At 49.0% G+C, this 21,790-nt stretch overlaps 2 protein-coding genes, 1 long non-coding RNA gene and 1 pseudogene across 22 annotated transcripts in view; 3 read left to right on the top strand and 1 right to left on the bottom strand.

Annotated features, from left to right (window-relative positions):
- Positions 1-1,947: 1,947 nt before the first annotated feature.
- Positions 1,948-3,993, top strand: LOC117070219 (annotated as a pseudogene). The gene has a single exon (XR_004431832.1). The product of XR_004431832.1 is annotated as a p53 apoptosis effector related to PMP-22-like (transcript).
- A 3,644-nt stretch (positions 3,994-7,637) lies between these two features.
- Positions 7,638-10,552, top strand: LOC117070207 (golgin subfamily A member 6B-like). Of its 11 annotated transcripts, XM_033188996.1 has the most exons (6): positions 7,641-8,506; positions 8,934-9,024; positions 9,280-9,463; positions 9,736-9,837; positions 9,926-10,082; positions 10,169-10,550. In XM_033188996.1, exons 3-6 carry the CDS (start codon positions 9,449-9,451, stop codon positions 10,363-10,365), a joined length of 471 nt encoding a protein of 156 aa, XP_033044887.1. In that variant the 5' UTR covers positions 7,641-8,506; positions 8,934-9,024; positions 9,280-9,448; the 3' UTR covers positions 10,366-10,550. The 11 variants fall into 11 exon arrangements, 8 of the variants coding, with proteins under 8 accessions (XP_033044888.1, XP_033044887.1, XP_033044886.1 ...); XM_033188995.1 differs by having other exon boundaries at positions 8,932-9,463; XM_033188993.1 differs by having other exon boundaries at positions 7,641-9,024.
- Positions 10,553-13,206: 2,654 nt separating this feature from the next.
- LOC117070210 lies at positions 13,207-20,949 on the bottom strand. The gene is made up of 5 exons (XR_004431829.1): positions 20,906-20,949; positions 17,230-17,354; positions 16,868-16,957; positions 15,974-16,010; positions 13,207-14,478 (listed from the first exon to the last, which is right to left on the bottom strand). It is a non-coding gene; the product is annotated as an uncharacterized LOC117070210 (long non-coding RNA).
- LOC117070208 (ubiquitin-conjugating enzyme E2 Q1-like) overlaps positions 19,923-21,790 on the top strand; it is a 35,696-nt gene continuing 33,828 nt past the window's right edge. For all 9 annotated transcript variants that reach the window (XR_004431828.1, XM_033189004.1, XM_033189008.1 and 6 more), the window contains exon 1: positions 19,923-20,278. Coding sequence is in view for 8 of the 9 variants with exons in the window: in XM_033189004.1 (XP_033044895.1) it covers positions 20,186-20,278 (93 nt within the window). In the remaining variant the exon portion in view is untranslated. The remainder of the gene's footprint in view (positions 20,279-21,790) is intronic.

Here is a 21,790-nt window from a genome sequence, read left to right as displayed (position 1 = left end):
CTATGATTGTACCACCGCACTCCAGCCTGGGGTAACAGAGTGAGACCTCCATCTCTAAATAAAATCAATCAATCTTCAGTTATGTCTCATTATACAGTTTCCTTAACCAGATTTCTACAATGGCACCATGATGTAGGCAATCCCCGATTAAGAGGTCCCTTTTACAAATAAGGAAATAGACTCTCATATGGCTGCCAATAAGTGGCGGTGCTGGGACTTAACTCGGGTCTCATCATTAATCCAGGGCTTTTGAAATTCCAGGGATATGGCACTGTCTGCCATAATTTTGTTAATTTACTGATTGTTTTAGAAATACATCTGTTGGGCCGGGCGCGGTGGCTCAAGCCTGTAATCCCAGCACTTTGGGAGGCCGAGACGGGCGGATCACGAGGTCAGGAGATCGAGACCATCCTGGCTAACACGGTGAAACCCCGTCTCTACTAAAAAAATACAAAAACTAGCCGGGCGTGGTGGCCGGCGCCTGTAGTCCCAGCTACTCGGGAGGCTGAGGCAGGAGAATGGCGTGAACCCGGGAGGCGGAGCTTGCAGTGAGCTGAGATCCGGCCACTGTACTCCAGCCTGGGTGACAGCGAGACTCCGTCTCAAAAAAAAAAAAAAAAAATCTGTTAAAACCAGAAATTTAGGGACAGCTTAGTCAATTGGTTTTCCTTACAAGCAAAATAAAGTAAAATGTAGCAGTCTGCTCGGTGCTCTGATGGGATGGCTTACCTGTGAACTTTGGAGAACCGTGTCCTGCTTTCACAATTTACCAGCAAAAATGGCTACTCAGAATTTAAATATGTGTAGGACATTAATGAAAACACCTACATTCCAACTCAGTCATTGCCATTCTAGAATCTTACTGCTATTTCAAATGTCCATTTTCAGCAATTAAAATACTGATTACTGTTGCTTTTATCAATTATTGATAACTCGAGCATCTGTTCTCAGTATAAATGGCAAAGCCCTATCACATGCCAAGCAAAGTTCTACGATCCAGATACTGGTAATACAACAGTGGGCACATAGGACCCTTGCTCTCATTCCTCTGTCACTATCATGTAGTTCATAGTAGAAGCTTATCAATATTTTTATGGTTTTGTTGTTGTGTTGTTTAATTGTTAAAGATGTGTTAGATGCTGTTTGATTGTTTAAATTTGCATTTGTAACTCCTGCAAATCATCTGATCATGCCATACCCTTTTCCCAATGGGCTATAGAAACCTAAAGGCTGTTCTTAAAACTTTGTTTTTTAATTTATTTTTGAGACGGATTCTAGCTCTGTCGTCCAGGCTGGAGTGCAGTGGCAAAATCTCAGCTCACTGCAACCTCCACCTCACAGGTTCAACTGATTCTCCTGCCTCAGCCTCCCAAGTGGCTGGGATTACAGGCATCTGCCACCATGCCCAGCTAATTTTTGTGTTTTTAGTAGAGATGGGGTTTCACCACGTTGGCCAGGCTGCTCTCAAACTCCTGACCTCAAGTGATCTGCCTGCCTCGGCCTCCTAAAGTGCTAGGATTACAGGTGTGAGCCACTACGCCTGGCCTTTATTTATTTTGAGACAGGGTCTCGCTCTTGTCCACACTGTAGTACAGTGGCTCAATCTCGGCTCACTGCATCCTCCGCCTCCCGGGTTCAAGCAATTCTGCCTAGCCTCCCAAGTAGCTGGGACTATAGGCTTGTGCCACCATGCCCAGCTAATTTTTAAAAATATTTTTAGTAGGGGTTCACCATGTTGGCCAAGCTGGTCTCAAATTCCTGACCTCAAGTGATCTGCCTGCCTTGGCCTCCCAAAGTACTGGGATTACAGCGTGAGCCACCACGTGAGACAGGCAGATCACCTGAGGTCAGGAGTTTGAGACAAGCCTGGCCAACATGTCAAAACCCCATCTCTACTAAAAATACAAAAATTATCTGGGTGTGGTGGCAGATGCCTGTAATCCCAGCTACTGGGAAGGCTGAGGCAGGAGAATTGCTTGAACCCGGGAGGCAGAGGTTGCAGTGAGCCGAGATTGTGCCACTGAATGCACTTCACCCTGGGTGACAGTGAGACTCCATCTCAAACACCTCCAATGCTCTTTCTCAAATACCATGGCTACCCTTCCTGCTTTACTTCATCTGTCACACAAGTAATATATACTCATTAAAGAAAAAGACAAGCAAAATGAAAACAAAAGTCATCCCTAATCCCACCGCTGAAGAGTTACTATCCTACCAACATTTTTCTAAGCATATGTACAACTTTAAAACAAGCACAAAAGAATAATACTGCGCCGGGCACGGTGGCTCACGCCTGTAGTCCCAGCACTTTGGGAGGCCGACGCGGGTGGATCACTTGAGGCCAGGATTTCGAGACCAGCCTGGCCAACATGGTGAAGCCCTGTCTATATTAAAAATACAACAATGAGTGACTCCCCACCTCCGCCCGGGCCCGCGCGCTCCTCCGGCCCCGCCCGGCCCCGCCCGGCCCCACACCGCCGGTAGACGTGATCCTCTGCGGCCTGGCCTGCTTGCGCTGCCGCTGGATCCTGATCCTGCTCCTACTCAGCGCCATCGCCTTTGACATCATAGCCCTGGCCGGCCGCGGCAGGCGGCAGTCGAGCGACCACGTCCAGACGTCCTTGCTGTGGTGGAGATGTTTCCACGAGGGCGGCGGCGGCAGCCGGTCCTAAGAGGAAGGCTGCTAGAGCCTCATGGAGTACGCGTTGGGTAGAGCAGCAGCTGCCATGCTCTTCTGGGGCTTCAGCTTCCTGGTGATCTGTTTCATCCTCTCCTTCTTCATCCTGTGTGTACCCCAGATGCTTGTCTTCCTAAGAGTGATTGGAAGTCTCTTTGCCTTGGCTGCTGTGTTCCAGATCATTTCCCTGGTAATTTACCCCGTGAAGTACACCCAAACCTTCAACCTTCAGGCCAACCCCTGCTGTCACATCTATAACTAGCCCTATGGCTTTGGGTGGGCAGCCACGATTGTCCTCATCGGCTGTGCTTTCTTCTGCTACTGCCTCCCCAACTATGAAGATGACCTCCTGGGCAATACCAAGCCTAGGGACTTCTACACATCCGCCTAACTTGGGAATGAGTGTGGGAGAAAATCGCCACTGCCAAGATGGATTCCAGAAGAAGAAACTGTTTCTCTAGGCTACTTTGAACCTATTTTTTGGCAGTGTTCATAGTCAAAAATGCTAAAATAATTTAGGAGAAAATATTTTAAAAGTAGTGTTATAGTTTTATGTTCACCTTTTATTATGTTTGGTGAAGTTCTGTCTTTTCACTAATTACCTATACTATGCCAATATTTCCTTATATCTACCCATAACATTTATGCTACATTTGTAAGATAATATGAACATGAAACTTAACACTTTATAAGGTAAAAATGAGATGGTTTCCAAGATTTAATAATCTGATCAAGTTCTTGTTATTTCCAAATAGAATGAACTGGGTCTGTTAAGGGCTAAGGAGAAGAGGAAGGTAATGGTAAAAATTGTCAATGACTGGCCGGGTGTGGTGACTCAAGCTTGTAATCTCAGCACTTTGGGAGGCTGAGACAGGCCGATCACCTGAGGTCACGAGTTGAAGACCAGCCTGGCAAACATGGTGAAACCCTGTCTCTACTGAAAATACAAAAATTAGCCGGGCTTGGTGGCACATGCCTGTAATCCCAGCTACTGGGGAGGCTGAGGCAGGAAAATCGCTTGAACCGGAGAGGTAGAGGTTGCAGTGAACTGAGATCGTTGCATTGCACTCCAGCCTGGGCAACAGAGCAAGACTCTTTCTCAAAACAAACAAAAATTGTCAATGACCAGACATTCTGAAAGAAATGCCAAAAAAAGCTTTTTTTTTCAAGACTTCAAACGATTTAAAGAAGTAAAATAGTTTCCTAAATGCATATTGTTTGTGAGAATTTCTCACTAATATCCTGAATAATTCTTTTTTTTTTTTTTTTGAGACAGAGTCTCGCTCTGTCGCCCAGGCTAGAGTGCAGTGGCGTGATCTTGGCTCACTGCAAGCTCTGCCTCCCGGGTTCACGCCCTTCTCCTGCCTCACCCTCCCGAGTAGCTGGGACTAAAGGCACCCGCCACCACGCCTGGCTGATTTTTTATATTTTTAGTAGAGACAAGGTTTCACCATGTTAGCCATGATGGTCTCGATCTCCTGACCTCGTGATTCACCCACCTCGGCATCCCAAAATGCTGGGATTACAGGTGTGAGCCACTGAGCCCGGCCCTGAATAACTCATTTTTGCTAAGCTTCATGTTGACGCTATATATCATCTAAGAAAATATTGTTTTGTGGTCTAAACCTATTGCCATGGTTAGTAAGCCTTTCTTAGGTGTGAAATATTTAGATGAAATTTTCTCTTTTAAAGTTCTATATAGGGTTAGGGTGTTGGAAAATGCTATATTAATAAATCTGTAGCGTTTTGTGTTTATATGTTCAAAACCAGAGTAACTGGATTGAAAGATGGACTGATAGATCTATCAGTCTAATTTATCATGACTGATAGATCTGGTTTAGTTGTGTAGTAAAGGATTAGGAGAGCCATTCCTGTCACAAAAGTGCCACTAAAACAGTCTAAGGAGAAAAATGGCTTGCTTTTCTAAACTTCAGATTTATCTGGGCTCTAATCATGTAGACAGGCTTCTGATAGATTGCAACTGTCAGTAGAAACCTACATATAGTTAAAATCCTGGTCTTTCTTGGTAAACAGATTTAAAATGTGTGATGTAAAACATGCCACAGGAGAATTCAGGGATTTGAGTTTCCCTGAATAGCATACATATGATGCATCAGATGAGTTATTACTATTTTTTTACCATTTCTACTTATATGATGAAAACCAATTCATTTTAAATATCAAATTATTATTTTGTAAGTTGTGGAAAAGGGCAATTGAAGTTTTCATTATGAAGTTTTCCCAATAAACCAGGAATTCTAAACTTGAAAAGAAAAATAGAATTAGCCAGGTGTGACTGCACAGGCCTGTAATCCCAGCCACCTGGGAGGCTGAGGCAGGAGAATCACTTGAACCTGAGAGGCAGAGGTTACAATGAGCCGAGACCACACCACTGCACTCTAGCCTGGGTGACAGAGACTCTGTCTCAAAAAAAAAGAAAATAATATTGGGATTATACTGTACGCTCAGGTGTACATTCTTTCTTATATGTATTGTGAGTATATTTTGACAATAAATATCTTTACTTCACTTAAAATAATCACCTCATATTTCGTTTTATGGAATACAATATTATTTTGTTGTATGAAGTCAAATATTAGATTGAACCATATATCTGACCTTTTTTTTTTGAGACGGAGTCTCGCTCTGTTGCCCAGGCTGGAGTGCAGTGGCATGATCTTGGCTCACTGCAACCTCCACCTCCTTGGTTCACACCACTTGCCTGCCTCAGCCTCCCGAGTAGGTGGGACTACAGGCGCCCGCCACCACACCCGGCTAATTTTTTGTATTTTTAGTAGAAAGGGGGTTTCACCATGTTAGCCAGGATGGTCTCGATCTCCTCACCTCGTGATCCGCCCACCTTGACCTCCCAAAGTGCTGAGATTACAGGCGTGAGCCACCGCACCCGGCCTATCTGACTGTTTTTTACCTATAAAAGTAGCAGTTGCCTATAGTCCCAGTTACTTGGGAGGCTGAGGCAGGAGGATCCCTGGAGCACAGGTGTTCAAGACTGCAGTGAGCTATATAATTATTTCTTTGTTGTGGGACATTTAGGTCATTTCTAAATTTTCACCAGTGTTGTGATAAACCTCTTTTAATGAATCTTTTTTGTCTTGTTTATTGACATATAATTTTATCATTTCCTTAGAATTCCCAGAATTAGAATTGGTGGGTCAAAGAATAGATACCTTTTTTTTTTTTTTTTTGAGACAGAGACTTGCTCTGTCACCCAAGCTGGAGTGCAATGGCATGATCGCAGCTCACTGCAACCTTCGTGTCCTGGGTTCAAGTGATTCTCCTGCCTCAGCTTCCCAAGTAGCTAAGATTACAGGCGCCTGCCACCACACCCAGCTAACTTTTTGTATTTTTAGTAGAGATGGGGCTTCACCATGTTGGCCAGGCTGGTCTCGGACTCCTCACCTCAAGTGATCCACCCGCCTTGGCCTCACAAAGTGCTGGGATGACAGGCATGAGCCACTGCACCCTGCCAGGAGGTGACATTTGAACACAGCCTTGAAGATGCTGTGTAGAAAGTCTGACAGGTGGCCAGGCGTAGTGTCTCACGCCTGTCATCCCAGCATCCCAGGGAGGCCAAGGTGAGAGGATCGCTTGAGGCCAGAAGTTTGAGGCCAGCCTGGGCAGCACAGTGAGACCCTGTCCCTTAAAAAAAAAAAACTTAGTAAACCCGGGAGGCAGAGCTTGCAGTGAGCTGAGATCCGACCACTGCACTCCAGCCTGGGCGTCAGAGCAAGACTCTGTCTCAAAAAAAAAAAAAAGAAAAAGAAAAAATTAGGCCAGGTGTGGTGGCTCACGCCTATAATCTCAGCACTTTGGGACGCCAAGGCGGGCAGATCACGAGGTCAGGAGATTGAGACCATCCTGGCTAACACAGTGAAACCCTATCTCTACTAAAAATACAAAAAAATTAGCTGGGCGTGGTGGCGGGTGCCTGTGGTCCCAGCTACTCAGGAGGCTGAGGCAGGAGAATGGCATGAACCCGGGAGGTGGAGTTGGCAGTGAACGGAGATCGTGCCACTGCACTCCAGCCTGGGCGACAGAGCGAGACTCTGTCTCAAAAAAAAAAAAAAAGAAAAAATAGCCCAGCGTGGTGGCCCTTGCCTGTGGTCCCAGCTGCTTGGGAGGCCGAGGTGGGAGGATCACTTGAGGCCAGGGAGTTGAGGCTACAATGAGCCATGACTGTGACACTGCACTCCAGCCTGAGTGACAGAGCAAGACCCTGCCTCAAAAGAAAAAAAAAGTTTGATAGGGCATGTGGAACAAGAGACAGGAACAAGAGGGAAGAGCATGAACAAAGGTATTGAAGAGTAGAGGGACACTGTGTTGGGAACTGAGTGGTGTGGACTGGACAGTGTTGGAAGGGCAGAGGAGAGTTTCCAAAAATAGTTGGGACCAGACTGGGAAAGGCCTTGAATACCTTCCCAAGGAGTTAGGAATTTATTCCATACCTGGTGCCCATGAAGGAAGCAGATTGCTTCAAGGTTAAGCTCAGGCTTTGGAGACAGACTCTCCGGATTTGGATTCAGGCCCTGCCACTTATTAGCCATGGGGCTGGGCTCACCCAGCCTCAGTTTCCTCATTTGTAAAATAGGAGTGATAATCACAGGATTGTTGTGGGGTTTCAATGAGAGAATGCGTGTAAAATGCTTAGTACAGTTACTGTCACTTATTTCTCAATAACTGCTGGCTTTGGTCATCAATAAAAGAGGGAAACAACATTATCAGATCTGTATTTAGAAGGTGTTCTGGCAGATAGGGACAGATTTGGGCCAAAATCTCAAGCCCATATTTTTCAAGGGTACACTAAACCTTGGTACATATCTAATTATAATACATTTTTTAAAAGCGTTAAATGAGTATAGTTGAAACTGCAGAGTTTTCTTTTTTTTTTCTTTTTCTTTCTTTTTTTTTTTGAGACAGAATTTGTATTCTTAGTAGAGATGGGGTTTTTCCATGTTGCCCAGACTGGTCTCAAATTCCTGAGTTGAAGTAATCCACCTGCCTCGGCCTCCTAAAGTGCTGGGATTACAGCACATAAGCCACCACCTCTACTTTATACTTTCTTGTTGAAGTAGACTGTATTACTGATTCCCCACCCATGCCCTCTTTTTGGATATCTGGCTCCTCCTCGAGTCTCTGGAAAGGGCAGCACTACAAATCCAGGGACAACTAGGGAACTCCCACCCTCGCTGCTAGGCAGACCAGTCTGCGACCTACAGTTTAAATGGTTGGAAGAAGGACCTGAAATTTGAGACTGGGGAGGGAGGCAGGGGGTTCTAGGCAAGGGAGGCATTAGGCCATGAGCAAGGGACCAGGGGCCTGGGCAGGCCACAGAGCACCACAGTGCCCTCACTACCCTATTAATGGGCCAGGAATCCGGAAGCCAGCTACCAAATGCCCTCATGCCCAGGGTCTTCCTGCAGGTGGGGCTGAAGAGCCAAGAGGCTCAGAGCAGCGAGACCAGTAACTGGGTCACCTGCAGCAGTATGTGCGTATCAGCAGCAGGTGGCCACTTATCAGCAGCTGACCTCTGAGGAGGTGCTGCACAGGCAGTTACTGCTGCAGACCCAGCTCCTGGACCAGCTGCAGCAGCGGGAAGCTCAGGGCAAAGCGGTGGCTAAGATGGCCCTCCAAAAGTTGCAGGAGACCCAGGGGAGGGAGTTGCTGAGGACAGGGCCCTGAGAGGGACAACCTGGCAACCTCCGTGCCTTCTCACCCTCTTTTCTGGCCTCTTAGGAGCACCTGGAAGCTACCAGCCAGCAGAAGCAGCAGCTAAAGCCCAGTTGAACCTCATGGCTCTCCCTGGGGAAGGTACGGGAGACCACTCGGAGGAAGAGGCGACAGCCCCGGGAGGAAAGGGAGACTGTTAGCAGCATAGGATTAAGGAGTTAGAAGAGACCTTTAAGACAGCTGATCATTTTGCGGACTGGGTGTCCGTGCTAAGTTCGGTATCAATATGGTGACCTCCTGGGAGCAGGAGGCCATCAGGTTGCCTAAGGACTGGAGAACTGGCCCACGTCAGAAAGGGACCAGGTCAGGACTCCCGCACCAATCGGTAGTGGGACTGTTCCTGGGCAATATAGCAAGATCTTGGTTCTTAAAAGTAAAAATTCAGAACAGCTCATTCTCCTCTGGGAATGGGCTGGCTCAGGGTTACACATGAGGGTGGGGGCAGAGGTGGGCCCCCAATACTTCCCTTGTTGGGTTGTCTGAGGACCCCTCTGGCCACCCCCTAGAGGAGATGGAGGAGGACATCTGGACAGTGAGGAAGAGGAGGTGCCTGGGCCCATTCTGAACATCCCAGAGGACCTGGAGAGCTGGGAGGCCAGGTGAGCCTGACTTTCCCTGCCCCTACTTTGCTACCTTCCTCGGTGGTCCCTCCCGGATCCCCTTATGTTCTTGGTTTCCCCGCCTTCTGATTTCTGTGGACTTTTCACTCCTTCTGGGAGCCAGTGGTCAGACACCATTTCACCTGTGACCAACAGGTACACACTCTGAGCCCCAAGGGAGGGGTCTGCGCTCCACCTCCCTGCCCCAGTTGTTCTGTGTATGTCCCTACAAGAATACTCACCTTTTGCCTTCAGGTGGCATTTTTCAACTTCGCTGGAGCCAGTGCCCAGTAGGAGCAAAGGGTGTGCTGCGAGCCCCTGGCTCACCCGGTGGCCTCATCCCAGGAGCCAGAGGCAGCGGCCCAGCCCCAGGGACTGGGGGTGAGTCTGTGTGTGGGGAGACCCACCAGCCCTGCAGGGGGCCATGGAGAAGCTGCAGGTGAGTAGATCCTGGCATTGGCCAAGAAGGGTGGGGGCGGGGCAAGGCAGGTGGCTTCTGAGATGTGACCCCATTATTTTGGCTCCAGAGTGGCTTTATGGACCTCCTGAAGGAGAAGGTGGACCTGAAGGAGTGGGTGGAGAAATTAGAGCTTGGATTCATCCATCTCTCAGGAAAGACAGACACCATGAGTGAGGGGGAGGCCAGGGCACTGCAGGGGGAGCTGCAGGGCTGTCAGAGGGGCCCCAGCATCTGAGCCTGTCCTCCCGCAGGAAAGTACATCACCCCAGATGGGAGCCGGGGGCAGTGCCAAAGATGCGGCACTGGGAGAGGAGGACATCATCAGGCTGACCCAGGACCAGGAGGAGATGACGGTACGGTGTGCAACATGTCTGCGGGGGTGGGGGTGGGGTGAACTTGGGCACCAGCACCGGCATGGCTGCTAAGCACCCCTCCCTCCAGGTGAACCTGCTGGAGCTGCAGGGGCAGGTGTTGCAGCTTGTGAGCGACCACAACGAGGGGCAGGACAAATTCCTGACCACTGCCCAGAGTCCTGCTGATGAGCCCGTGCTAGGAGTCCCCATCCCCCAGGAGCTTGGGTGTGCTGACAAGCAGGGTGGTGAGCAGAGTGCTCAGGCAGGGTGAGCAGGCAGGAGCAGGGGCGGCTCGCACTGAGCTCAGATCCCCTCCCCCCTCTGTCTGAAGATCTTTGGGAGGTGAGCCTCACTGACAGCATGGAGCCTGCACCAGGAGAGGCCAGAGAGGGTTCTCCCCACAACAACCCCACTGCACAGCAGATCATGCAGCTGCTTCCCCTAACGCAGGACTCTCCAGGAGCACGGAGGCTTGGGCAGCAACCCCTGCATGCCATTCTTTTCACGGTGTGGAGATCAGGGAGATAAACATCATCATCATCTAAGAGCTGGTCAAGAAATTTAAAAACAAACAAACAAAAAAAGTTTAGGGGTTAATCTCCTACACAATTCATTTACTTCATTTGAATGTTAGAGCCACTCATGTTTGTGTTTCTAACTTAGTTTAAATTTATTTGTAAAAAGTTACAGAAGAGTGGGTCTTTCCCTCATGTTCACTCTGGCATCCTTTAGCATTTTTCTTTTTATGTGATAACTGTAGGTCATTAGCATGCATATCGAGTTTGCCCTATGTGGTGGGAGTTCAAACACGCAAAGACCCACTATATGCACAAAACTGTTCTTGCTGGTTTGGAATAGGCTGCCATGCTTTTTTAATGTTTTTGCAGCATGTATATTCATTACAGAATTCAGATAAAATTTGCCTATGTTCTGCTATTATGCTTGATCGACTCCTAATCACAGTGAGCTCTGCATTAGCTTGAAGAGCTAATGAAGCTCTTCAAGTGCGCTGTTTATTAGTTTGTAATGTGCCACTGTGAGTACTGACATTTACAGTTGTTTAAAGATGGAGCACTGGAGGGAGCCTTTCCCCTTTTTCTGTGTATTGGGGATGGGTGTAATAACATTTTGGGGAGCTTTTTCAATCTTCCAAAAGAGGAAAGTGGCCTGCTCTGGCAGATGTGTGCAGGATAGAATACGTTTCATTTGTTTTGGAGCCAAGAATGAGTGCATTACTATGGTAGTCCCCTTAGGATTCGTATGTGCTCTGGGCTCATGAAGATATTACATCATAAGCTGGGGCAGTTGTACTCCTTTTTGATGACCTAAAAAGGGATTGTACCACTGTTAATTAGCCAAATTATTTGGTCTAATAGTTTTTCTTTATCATTCTGAAACTGGGTTTTTCTAATATATTGATAAATTATTTCAAAGGCATTTTGATAGTTCAAATCACTTCACTTTTACCCTGACACATATAAATGACTAGGAATGACCTTCAGATAGCGTTTAGCATCTGTAACCTATCTGACAATAATGTGTTCATCAGGTACCTATGGATTAAATCACATACTGGCATATTTAAGCTGAATGTCAGTCTGAAAAATAAATGTGCTATATTACCTGAAATACCACTCTTTGTGTAGATATTTTGTCATAAGTTTAAGAAAAAGCTGAAAAGATGGAAATCCTATGACAATAACTTAACTCTTCTAAGTGCATGCAGTCATTTGCAATACCTCATTCAGCCAAGTATTTGTTCTCTTCCTCATTCAGTATAAGGCAGCTTTCAATTTGCTTAGAAGGCAACATTAGAAGGTTAGAGTTCAGCAGAAATATAGAATTTTAAAGTGTGAGTTCAACTGAATAAATTTGAATTTCTGTAGGAAGTAAAGAATCAAAATGCCTATTGAAAGACTGCAATATATGATAATTATTTTTAAAGTGTTTGATTAAACCTGATAGGTTTTCCCAAAATGAAAAAAACTCAGTTCTGAAACCAAAGCTGCTTTGTACAAAACAGGAAAATGTAAATCACCCCATCCATAATAGCTTCTCTAAAACTTTATCTTACAGTCACTTTCAAATAACTATTCAAAAATGTAACTGCTGTATTAATGTCTTGAAATCAGTTAAAACATTTTAAAATATGAGCACCATAGTTTAAAACAAAGAATCTAGGGGAAGGAAAGGTAGAAAAAGAAATGCCAATTCCAGTCCAAAGCTTTATTTGCCAAGTTTTCTTAGAATTACTTTTACCCTGTCGGAATTCCGTCCGAGAGCAGCATGGAGAACTCTGTGGGCCTCACTTGCCGGAGGCCAACAGACCTCTCCTTACCCACCTTCTTCCCCTGAAGCTAGGTGACCAAAATAAACTTGCAGTTTTGCTCCTAAAAAAAAAAAAAAAAAAAAAGAATTACTTTTACCAACTTATGATTTCTGGTAAACAGAATGTATAATAGAAATACTGACTTTTGTCTAAAGTGGCATTCTTGACTGCTTCTGTGATGCTACTGTAATGTAATAAATTATGAAATTCTTGCAAGGTGCTGTTTTTGCCTTAAAATTTTATATGTCTTGAAAACTATAGTATTAAATGTATTGAGACTGTGCAAATGCCAGGAACGCTTGGCATGAGATAATCAGTTTTTATTCTCACAAAATTGTAACTATGTAAGTGTGTTTATTAAAAGAACATAAACTAAAAAAGTTACAGGGATAAAAAATACGGTGGAAAAGTTGTGTCAAAAAAGTTGTGAAAAAAAGTTAAAAAAAGTTTTATGGAGTTTTTTTTTTAAGTTATGAAAAAGAAGTTACTGGATTTAAAAAACCATCATGGAATAAAAATAAATAAAAGCAGGCCCCTGTCAGCATAAGCCTGGGGAAGTGGATCTGTAGTCTTCGCCCACACCATGTCCCTACAACCCCTTCCCAGTCACCCCTTTACCATTAGGGTAGCAACACAAGACCCCTGTCTAATGGAGGGAGAAAAACAGACCCTTTACCACCTTGACCAAGGCTGATTCTTTACATTTCTGGAGGATGATGTTTGTTATTTAAGAGCCAGAGGTTGATGGAGTTGGTTTGTTTGGAGGAGGTGCGATGGCTTCCTTACTTTTCCCTCAGGGGGGCTCCCATCTTCCTACTCAGAGAGGCAGCTGAGGTGGGACAGTGGAGCTAACTGTAGACCAGGCGAGGACACGGGCTGCTGGGGGTGACCCGCCCTTCCCCCATGTACATACTGTATCTGTGTAACATTGTGTATGTATCGTACCTAGCGGAGGTTGCAGCTGGCATATGAGGAAGAGGTTCTGATAGTTATTTGCAGCTGGGAAACTTATTTATTGCTAGCATAGGAGCAAGGAAGGAGGCGGGGATGGAGTCATGGCTCCCTGGTGATGGGACTCCTGTTTTCTTTGCTTTTTATTTGGGAATAAATGGATTTAGCCATACTGCTCAGCCTGGTATGTTCCCGTTTCCCTCAGTGGGTCCTGCAGTTTGTCCCATTGAAAGAGGAGCCCCAGAGTGTCTGAGCATGTCCATTTGGGCTGTTGGGGATCTTCCAGGCCTGTTGCCTTTATGCTGCCTGGTGACACCTGGTGGATTTCACGGGGACTGCCATGGCGCCTAATGGCACAGTGCAGCCCTGACAGCCAACAGGTTCAGAAGACTGATCTAGCTGTGGCCGGGAAGACAACACCAGCACCCGAGGGCACTGACTTTCACCCACCCCAAGTGTCTTCCATTCCCTCCTCCTGCCTCCCTCTCCTGTCTGCACCAGGTGGTCTGTCCGTCCAGAGTGCCTGCTGCCCCGCAGGCTCCCTCCAGGATAAGTTCACCTCTCTGCCCCCTAGTGGCCAGAGCCAGCGTCACATAATAAGAGCCAGCTAAGCTCCAAGGAGTTTCCAGGAAAAGAGTCCCTTGGAAAGGGTGTGACCTTTTCACCGCTCCCAAAAGCACCCTAAAAATGGCTTGGACTTTTCCCTCCCCTGAGCTCCACAGAGAACACAGCCAGCAGAGGACACATTCTCTGTCATCCAGATACGGGTTGGAGTCTCAGCTGAGGGACAGCAGGACTGGTAGAGACTGTCAGTCCACACAGCTGCCTGCACAGCACCCCCATGCTTGCCCAGAAGGGCGGGAAGGATGGCGGGGGCTGGCTGTCCACAGGCCGGGCATGATGGGGAGGCTCCCTGGAGGTGGCGCCCTTTCGAGAGGCAATGTCAGGAGACAGCTTCCTCTTGTTGGGCCACAAGACTCCACAAGGACAGCATGAGGACTGATTCCCAGTGCTAGAGGCCAGTCAGTCACACGTGTGTGTGTGTGTGTGTGTGTGTGTGTGTGTGTGTATGAGAATTTATAGCTATTTATAGAACAGGGCAGGGGCATACCACAGAGGGGGCACAAGTTTTCAGCAACGATCACACCTCGATGTGTCAGCTCACCACTACAACAGACTAAGTCACAGATGAAGGGGGCTGGCTTTGGGGCTGGGGGAGCCACTGTCAAGTCACAGGACACCCACCCAGGCAGGCTTGGAAAGGGAGGTCTCTGAGAAGAGGAGGGATCTGTTCATCTGTTCAGAGGTCAAAGTGAGACCTGAGGCTCTCAGGACGGGATGGACTTGCCTGACTGAATCAGCTGGCATTGGAGAGAACACAGAGAGAAAACAGGTTAGAGAAAAGCCAGAGCCGGTGAGGCAAGTGCAGAGCATGGGTGCACCACAGCAGCTGTGAAAGGGCTGGGAAGGGGAGGGTGTAAGTGTGGGCATGGCAAGGTTCCTGGAAAAAAGAGAGGCTGGAAGGGAAAGGGGAGGAAGATGGAGGGAGAAGCCAGAGCTTCATAGGTAGTGCCCGGGGTCTGTGGCGGCCCTCCCCACCCCACACACGCTGGCTTCTCTCATGGCACCCACGCAGTCCACCCACAGTTCAGACCAATGCCAGCCCCCTTGGGCTTCCCTCTTCTCTGGTCACCCTGTTTTCCAACCCACTGGCCCAGGGCCACCTCTTGGGGAGCCCCACCCAACAGCCACCAGGCCTGATAGAGAAGGAACACCCCTTGAAACAAAATGGTGAAGCTATAAGGGATGGATGGCTGGAGTGAGCACCAGAGGCCCCTCTGGGCAGTCAGAAAGCCCAGGGTCCTCTGAGGGACCCTGGGGAAGGCAAGGAGGACAGGTAGCTAGATGTCACTGGGCATAGACTTATAAGTCTAAGAGGGGAGCCTCAACTGGTTGGCAGGGGGCTTCAGGTTGCATAGTTGAGGCTGGGCCCATCCTGCTCAGAAAAGCAGAAGAGGAAGAGTCCGTGGCAGGAAAGGCAGGTGGACTCGCTAGGCGGAGCTTGGCTGGGCCAGCAGGCACTGTGGTCTCCTTGGCTGAACAGCACAGATGACCCCTAGGAGCAACAGGCCAAGATGAGTGAGCCTGCTGGTCAGCTGTAGTGCTTCAGCAGGGGCCAGGGACCCTGCCTTCAGTCCACACTAGCAGCTATGATGGTACCTGGGAGGGAGGGAAGGGGGCCTGTGTGTCCCTGCCCAGTCTGTGAAGTGTGTTGTGGGATGACTGTGTGTATGGGACTCTCTGACTTTTATCCTAGATCACCACTGGATTGCTGACAGATAGAGGATGTCGGACCCTAACTATCACCATTAATCTGCAGTGGATTTGGCTCTCGGCACTCCCAGGCTGGGAGCTGGATATCCTGCCCTGGCAGCATGACTCAGACTGCATGACAGGTACAGTGTGCCCAGGATGATGTTCCTAGGCCTCTGACCACCTCAGAGTCCAGCCCTACACACAACCCCCTCCAAGCTCCCAGCCCCTACACCATAAACCATGAGCTCTGTGCCCTCTCTGGTGGCTCCACATCTGCCAGTTTGGGCATGGAGCCTGTTCTAAGAGCCCCCAGGCTCAGACATGGAGACCTTGAGCAGTGACACTGAGTCCCATGGCTCGCAGGGAGGGAAGTGAGACAGCCAGCAGCACAAGGACAGAAAGAGGAAAGAGTAAGTCTGCAGCTTCAGAAGGGAGGGTCAGGGAGCCTGGCTCTGAGTCCCCAGGTGTGCCCCCCGTGTGGAGCTGGGGCAGCAGGGTGGGCAGACCTTTCATGCAGCAGGCAGCAAGGCATGTACCTACCAAGGATGACGCTCCTCAGGGAGCACCGATAGTGATTCTGAAAGACAGCATCAAATCACATGGCAGGTCACACGCATGGGTGGGGCAGGCCTGAGGGTGGGGGACACATAGGCACACGCCGGAGTGTGCACACACATGCTGTGAGGCCCCACGGCCTCCATGCATACACTAACACACATGCCCACAAACAACATGCATACACTGCCTTCTCTGCCACCTGCAGGTGCCCAGCACCCTCACCAGCCGGCATGTGCCACATGGATCTGGGATGTGCCGCCACTCAGCACACTGAAGCACATGCATGGGCAGAGTCACAACACAGATGCTCGCCCGCACACAGAGGCATTTGCACCAGCTCCCTGCACACTCGTGCCTGGTGTGCTCAGAGGACCACCCACGCTGCTCATGGAGACAGGGCTTGCTCACTAATGTCCAGCTGTCATTTCTCCACCTAAGAGCCTTCCATGGCTCCCTACTGCCTACAGCATTGAACCCCAACAAGTCACACTCTTCAGACATTGAAGGTTCTCTACCCTATGCCCCACCTTCCCCACAGAGCTCTTCCTCATTCTGTCTCTGTTCCCTGCTTTGGCCAGGGGCTATCCTCAATGCGACCCACACTACACCTCTGCCCATGGCAGCTTTTTACCCAGTTATCCTCCAATTCCTCACCACGTAAGCCTATCTCAGTCATGCCCCGGACTGCATTGAAGCCAGCCTGCCTTGAAGAAGCTCTCCCAGACTGCCCTTTTCCCCAAGGTAGGGTCATGATTTGCCAAATGTTTAGCGGGTGTTAGCAAGACTGGAGTTGGAGCAGGCATCAAACCTTACATCCCATATGTCACACCTCACCATAGACCTGGGTGCCAAATAGCCTGAAGAGTCTGAACTCACGTTGGCAGTTAGCAAAGTGCTCCTACACCTGTATCTGCAGTTCACATAGCATCCCTATGGCCACTGTCTCCCTGGATCTCCACAGCCATCCTAGGAGAAAGGCAGAACATCATCATTTGATAGAAGGGATACTGAAGCTCTCTGGGAGGAAAGGGGACTTGCCTAAAGCCCCAGGGTGAAGCAGCAAATCTGGACTCTCTAGACAGCCTAGAGCTGCCGGCATTCCCTTAGGATCTGTGCCCTTGGGCCTGGCTTAATTTTTTCCTCTCCAAAGAGCCATCTGTAGGGCCAGAGGCTGGCAAAGCCTGACTCATCACTGGATGCCAGTTCCTTTGCCTGACTTTCAGTGATTGCTACCTTACCCTGGGGTTTTGTGTTTCTTGTCTCAACACTATCATTTCTCATTCCTCCACAAGTTGAATTGCTCACTCCAGTCACTTGAAGCATGCTCTTCTTGACACAGGTAACTCTAGGCACACGGCTGGTACTAAAAAGAAAAAAGAGCATTATGTCAATTTCATTGATTAACAAAAGTGATGGCTCCACTACAAAGTAAAGTTGATACTGCCTGGGCCTCTGAGTTCAACAGCCTTTCAGACAAATGGCTCCGAGCTAAAACATGAGCATGCACGCATACGCATCTGTCTCCGTCTGATGAGATAATCTGGGTATGGGTTGTTATCCTTGAGCATTTTCCTGCCTCATTAATGCATGTGTAGCTAGCACAATAATAATCATAGCTATTAATGGCTAAAGCTGAGGGCTTTCCTGAGCCAGGCAGTGGCTTTAAAAACTTTAAAGTGGCTTGCCGGGCGCGGTGGCTCAAGCCTGTAATCCCAGCACTTTGGGAGGCCAAGACGGGCGGATCACGAGGTCAGGAGATCGAGACCATCCTGGCTAACACGGTGAAACCCCGTCTCTACTAAAAAATACAAAAAACTAGCCGGGCGAGGTGGCGGGCACCTATAGTCCCAGCTACTCGGGAGGCTGAGGCAGGAGAATGGCGTGAACCCGGGAGGCGGAGCTTGCAGTGAGCTGAGATCCGGCCACTGCACTCCAACTGGGCGACAGAGCGAGACTCCGTCTCAAAAAAAAAAAAAACTTTAAAGTGGCTTTTAAAACTTTAACAGCTAAAGCTGAGGACTTTCCTGAGCCAGATAGGGGCTTTAAAACCTTTAAAGTTTTCACATAGGCTCTCATTGAATAATTTCTGTTTTTCAGATCAAGAAACTGAGACTTACTATCACATTTGGGATTAAGTTAAAAAAAGAAAGAAAGAAAGAAACTGTGGCTTAAAGCTGTCAAGTATTTCAAAGCCAGCAAGTGGCTAAATTGGAACTTGAACCCAGGCAGTTTAGCCCTGGGATCCTGTGCCCTTACCCAGTATCCAGTGTTGGCTACACAAAACTAATGAGTACATGTTTTCAAACTATAATTTAAGTGGGTGACGTATTTTTCACTATATTTTATGTAGGTGACTTTCAGTTAGGGGGTATTCTACTTACACAATCTATTGAGCTGGATATTAACTGAGAACAAACAGAAACTAATGAACTCTGAAAAACATAAAACATGACCAACATGATGTCACTGCAAAAGACAAAACAGCACATAGCCTTCTTGTGACTGTATTTTGCTGACAGTCCACGAGCTAATACTCAGCCTGAAGTCAGCAGCGCTGTTCCCTTGGGAGACACACACAAACACACGGACACACACACACACACAGGAGTTGGTGGTTTTGTGCCTCCCCGCCAAAACACACACACACATTGGCGGTTGTGCCGCCCGGAGCCTCCAGTCGGCCAGTGTGAGGAACGGACCAGATGGGTCCAGGAGTGTTGGGTCAAGGCGAGGAGCGGGCAGCCGGAAGCGCGCGCACGCTCTGGACTCCTGCACCCGCCGAAATGGGTGCTCACTGGGCGCGCGGGAGTGAGGGGTGAGGGGTGAGAGGGAGGGGGACGGGGTGGAGGCAGCACCTTCCCAGGCGGCAGCGGGGGCGGTGGTGCTGTTGCCCTTTTAAGCTGCCGCTTCACAGGAGCCGCGCCTCCTGTCGGTGGAGTCGGTTACAAGGGGAGCAGCCGCCCGGGGCCGCCCCATAGCTCCCTGCAGAGGCCTCGGTGTCCCTTGCGGTTTTCCTGCCATGCTCCGACTAGAGTCAAAGCAGCGGGAAGAGGCGGAGCCGCGAGAGCGCCGCCGAGCGGCCTCACCGGGTGGTCGCGGCCATAACAGAGGCTCCTCACCGGCTCACCTTCCGCGCCCCTGCCGTCAGAGATGAGGGTAAGATGTCCGTGTCAGGGTGTCCGTGTCATTGTCAGCGCCCAGCGGCGGCCCCAAAGGGCAGGGCATGGGCGGAGAGGAGGCTCCGGAAGTATCCGGACAAAGGGGAGCCTGCCCGGGAGAGGCCCCGGTTCCCCGGGCGGGGCGAACGCGCTCCTTTCTCCTGTGACTGGCCCGCCCCGATCGCCGAGACTGCCGGAGGCTTGGGTGGGAGGAGGCGGAGGGCGCGTCTCTCTGTCTCCTTGCGGGGGGCTGGCTTGGGGGCTGCTGGCACCTCTCGCCCTCGTCCCCGAGCCCCGAGCTGGGAGCCCCTGTCGCCCGCAGCTCTTTCGGCGCCCATGATCGCCCTCAGTCAGCCGGCCTGCTCCCCAGAACCGTGACAGGGTGTGGCAGGGCGGCTCCAGCTGTTACTTGAGCCCAAGCAGGGAAGGGGAAAGGCCTTTAAGATTTTCGGTTTTTTGACAGGGCGCAGTGGCTCTTTCCTGTCATCCTAGCACTTTGGGAGGCTGAGGGGGGGTGGATCACCTGAGGTCAGGAGTTCTACACCAGCCTGGCCAACATGGTAAAACCCTGTCTCTACTAAAAATACAAAAGTTAGCTGGGCATGGTGGCAGGCGCCTGTTGAGATGGAGCCTCACTCTGTCGCCCAGGCTGGAGTGCAGTGGGCGGTCTCGGCTTACTGCAGCCTCCTTCTCTTGACAATCCATGGGTTCAAGCGATTCTCCTGCCTCAGCCTCCTTAGTAGCTGGGATTACAGTCGCCCGCCACCATGCCTGGCTAACTTTTGTGTTGTTTACTTTCACCATGTTGGCCAGGCTGGTCTCGAACTCCTGACCTCAAATGACTCACCTCTGCCTCCCAAAGTTGTGTGATTACAGACCTGAGCCACCTCACGTGGATCCAAGGCCCTTAAGTGTAAAGGCCTCATTCTTCAGTCAGGTTTTCCTTGTTCCTGCATGTTCAGCCAATCGTTTTTAAGTTTGTGTTTAAGGAGAAACTAACAATGAAAACGGACTCGTTAAGGGAGGAAAAGTTAGAATGCAGCCTCTGGTGCTGTTTGAGCGATCCCTCTCTCCCCGGCCGGACCGCTGCTGTGTTCTGGAAAGGCACATTGTACCGTGGATGTGGCAGGTAAGAGTCCTGTACAGGCGCTCTGCCCGCTTTTCCTTTCAGGCTTCTGTATCAGCTATTTTTCCCCTATAGAATGTACCCCTGATAGCCACCCCCTAACCCTACCCAATTTGGCTTTACATGTTTGACCATCAAGGCTCTTCTGGGTCATACTTAGTTCATGCTGATATTTCCCCTTCCTCCCTTCTTTCGTCCTTACTATTTTGCTTTGGTCATGTTATGCTGTGTGCTGTAAGGCTTTAAAAAAAAATGTTTATGGTGGCAGGGGAGAATGTTTTATAATTATGCTTTGTGTTTTTTATCTCCCACTCAATAAATTCCCGACCTCAGGTGATCTGCCCACCTAGGCCTCCCAAAGTGCTGAAATTAAAGGCGTGAGACACAGTGCCTGGTCTGTATTCTTTTTTTTTTTTTTAATTCCTTTTTTTATTCATTCATATTTCAGAGAGGTACTAAAAGACTGGGAGGCTGGGTGTGTCAGCTCACACCTACAATCTCAGTGCTTTGGGAGAGTGACGTTGGAGGATCACTTGGGCCCAGGAGCTCAAGACTAGTTTGGGCAATGTTGTGAGACCCCATCTTTACAAAAAATTAATGAAAATAATAGCCAGGTGTGGTGACACCCACCTGTAGCCCCAGCTACTTGGGAGGCTGAGGCAGAAGGACCTCTTGAGCCCGGGATGTTGAGGCTGAAGTGAGCTGTGATCATCCTGCTGCATTCCTGCATTCCAGCCTGGGTGAAAGAGCAAGACCCTGTCTCAAAACTAAATAACTATATAAATAAATAAAATAAATAAATAAATACGAATAAAAAATAAAATTAAAAAATTGATTGGGAGTTCTTCATGGCCAAGACTTGGCAACTGATAGCTTTTAGGGGGAACGTATGCTGACTCCTGATTGTTTTCCTCTACCCCTCTTTCTTATCTCCCGGTGCAATCATAAATGATGGCTGGAACTACTCCATTCCTCTGGAGATGAAATCTGCATTCTCTTTCTTTTTTTTTTTTTTTTTTTTTGAGATGGAGTCTCGCTCTGTCGCCCAGGCTGGAGTGCAGTGGCCGGATCTCAGCTCACTGCAAGCTCCGCCTCCCGGGTTTACGCCATTCTCCTGCCTCAGCCTCCCGAGTAGCTGGGACTACAAGCGCCCACCACCTCGCCCGGCTAGTTTTTTATATTTTTTAGTAGAGACGGGATTTCACCGGGTTAGCCAGGATGGTCTTGATCTCCTGACCTTGTGATCCGCCCGTCTTGGCCTCCCAAAGTGCTGGGATTACAGGCTTGAGCCACCGCGCCCGGCCGGAATCTGCATTCTCTTGTCTGAGACAGATATGTTTGCTTGGGTTCTGCTTAAGGAGATGGGGGAGAGCAGTGCATTTCAGTGCCTGGAAAATGTGTTCTCTATGTAGGCTTTTGGTTAATCTCTGTTTTCAGTCTTGCCTATCAGTCCCACCCTCGGGGGTACTTGGTGTCTGAGTCTAGAACCTTTCCAGGTTGCTATGGGACAAATTA

Source organism: Trachypithecus francoisi, unplaced genomic scaffold (assembly GCF_009764315.1).
Source record: "Trachypithecus francoisi isolate TF-2019V2 unplaced genomic scaffold, Tfra_2.0 Lachesis_group3, whole genome shotgun sequence".
NCBI classification, from domain to species: Eukaryota; Metazoa; Chordata; class Mammalia; order Primates; family Cercopithecidae; genus Trachypithecus; species Trachypithecus francoisi.
The sequence above is the reverse complement of the archived record's forward strand: the minus strand, read 5'-3'. Positions and strand labels throughout refer to the sequence as shown.

Coding starts and splice junctions, on each gene's coding strand:
- LOC117070207 (XM_033188996.1), top strand. Junction 9,838..9,925: donor AGGACCAGGAGGAGATGACG/GTACGGTGTGCA, acceptor CCCTCCCTCCAG/GTGAACCTGCTGGAGCTGCA. Junction 10,083..10,168: donor GTGTGCTGACAAGCAGGGTG/GTGAGCAGAGTG, acceptor CTCTGTCTGAAG/ATCTTTGGGAGGTGAGCCTC.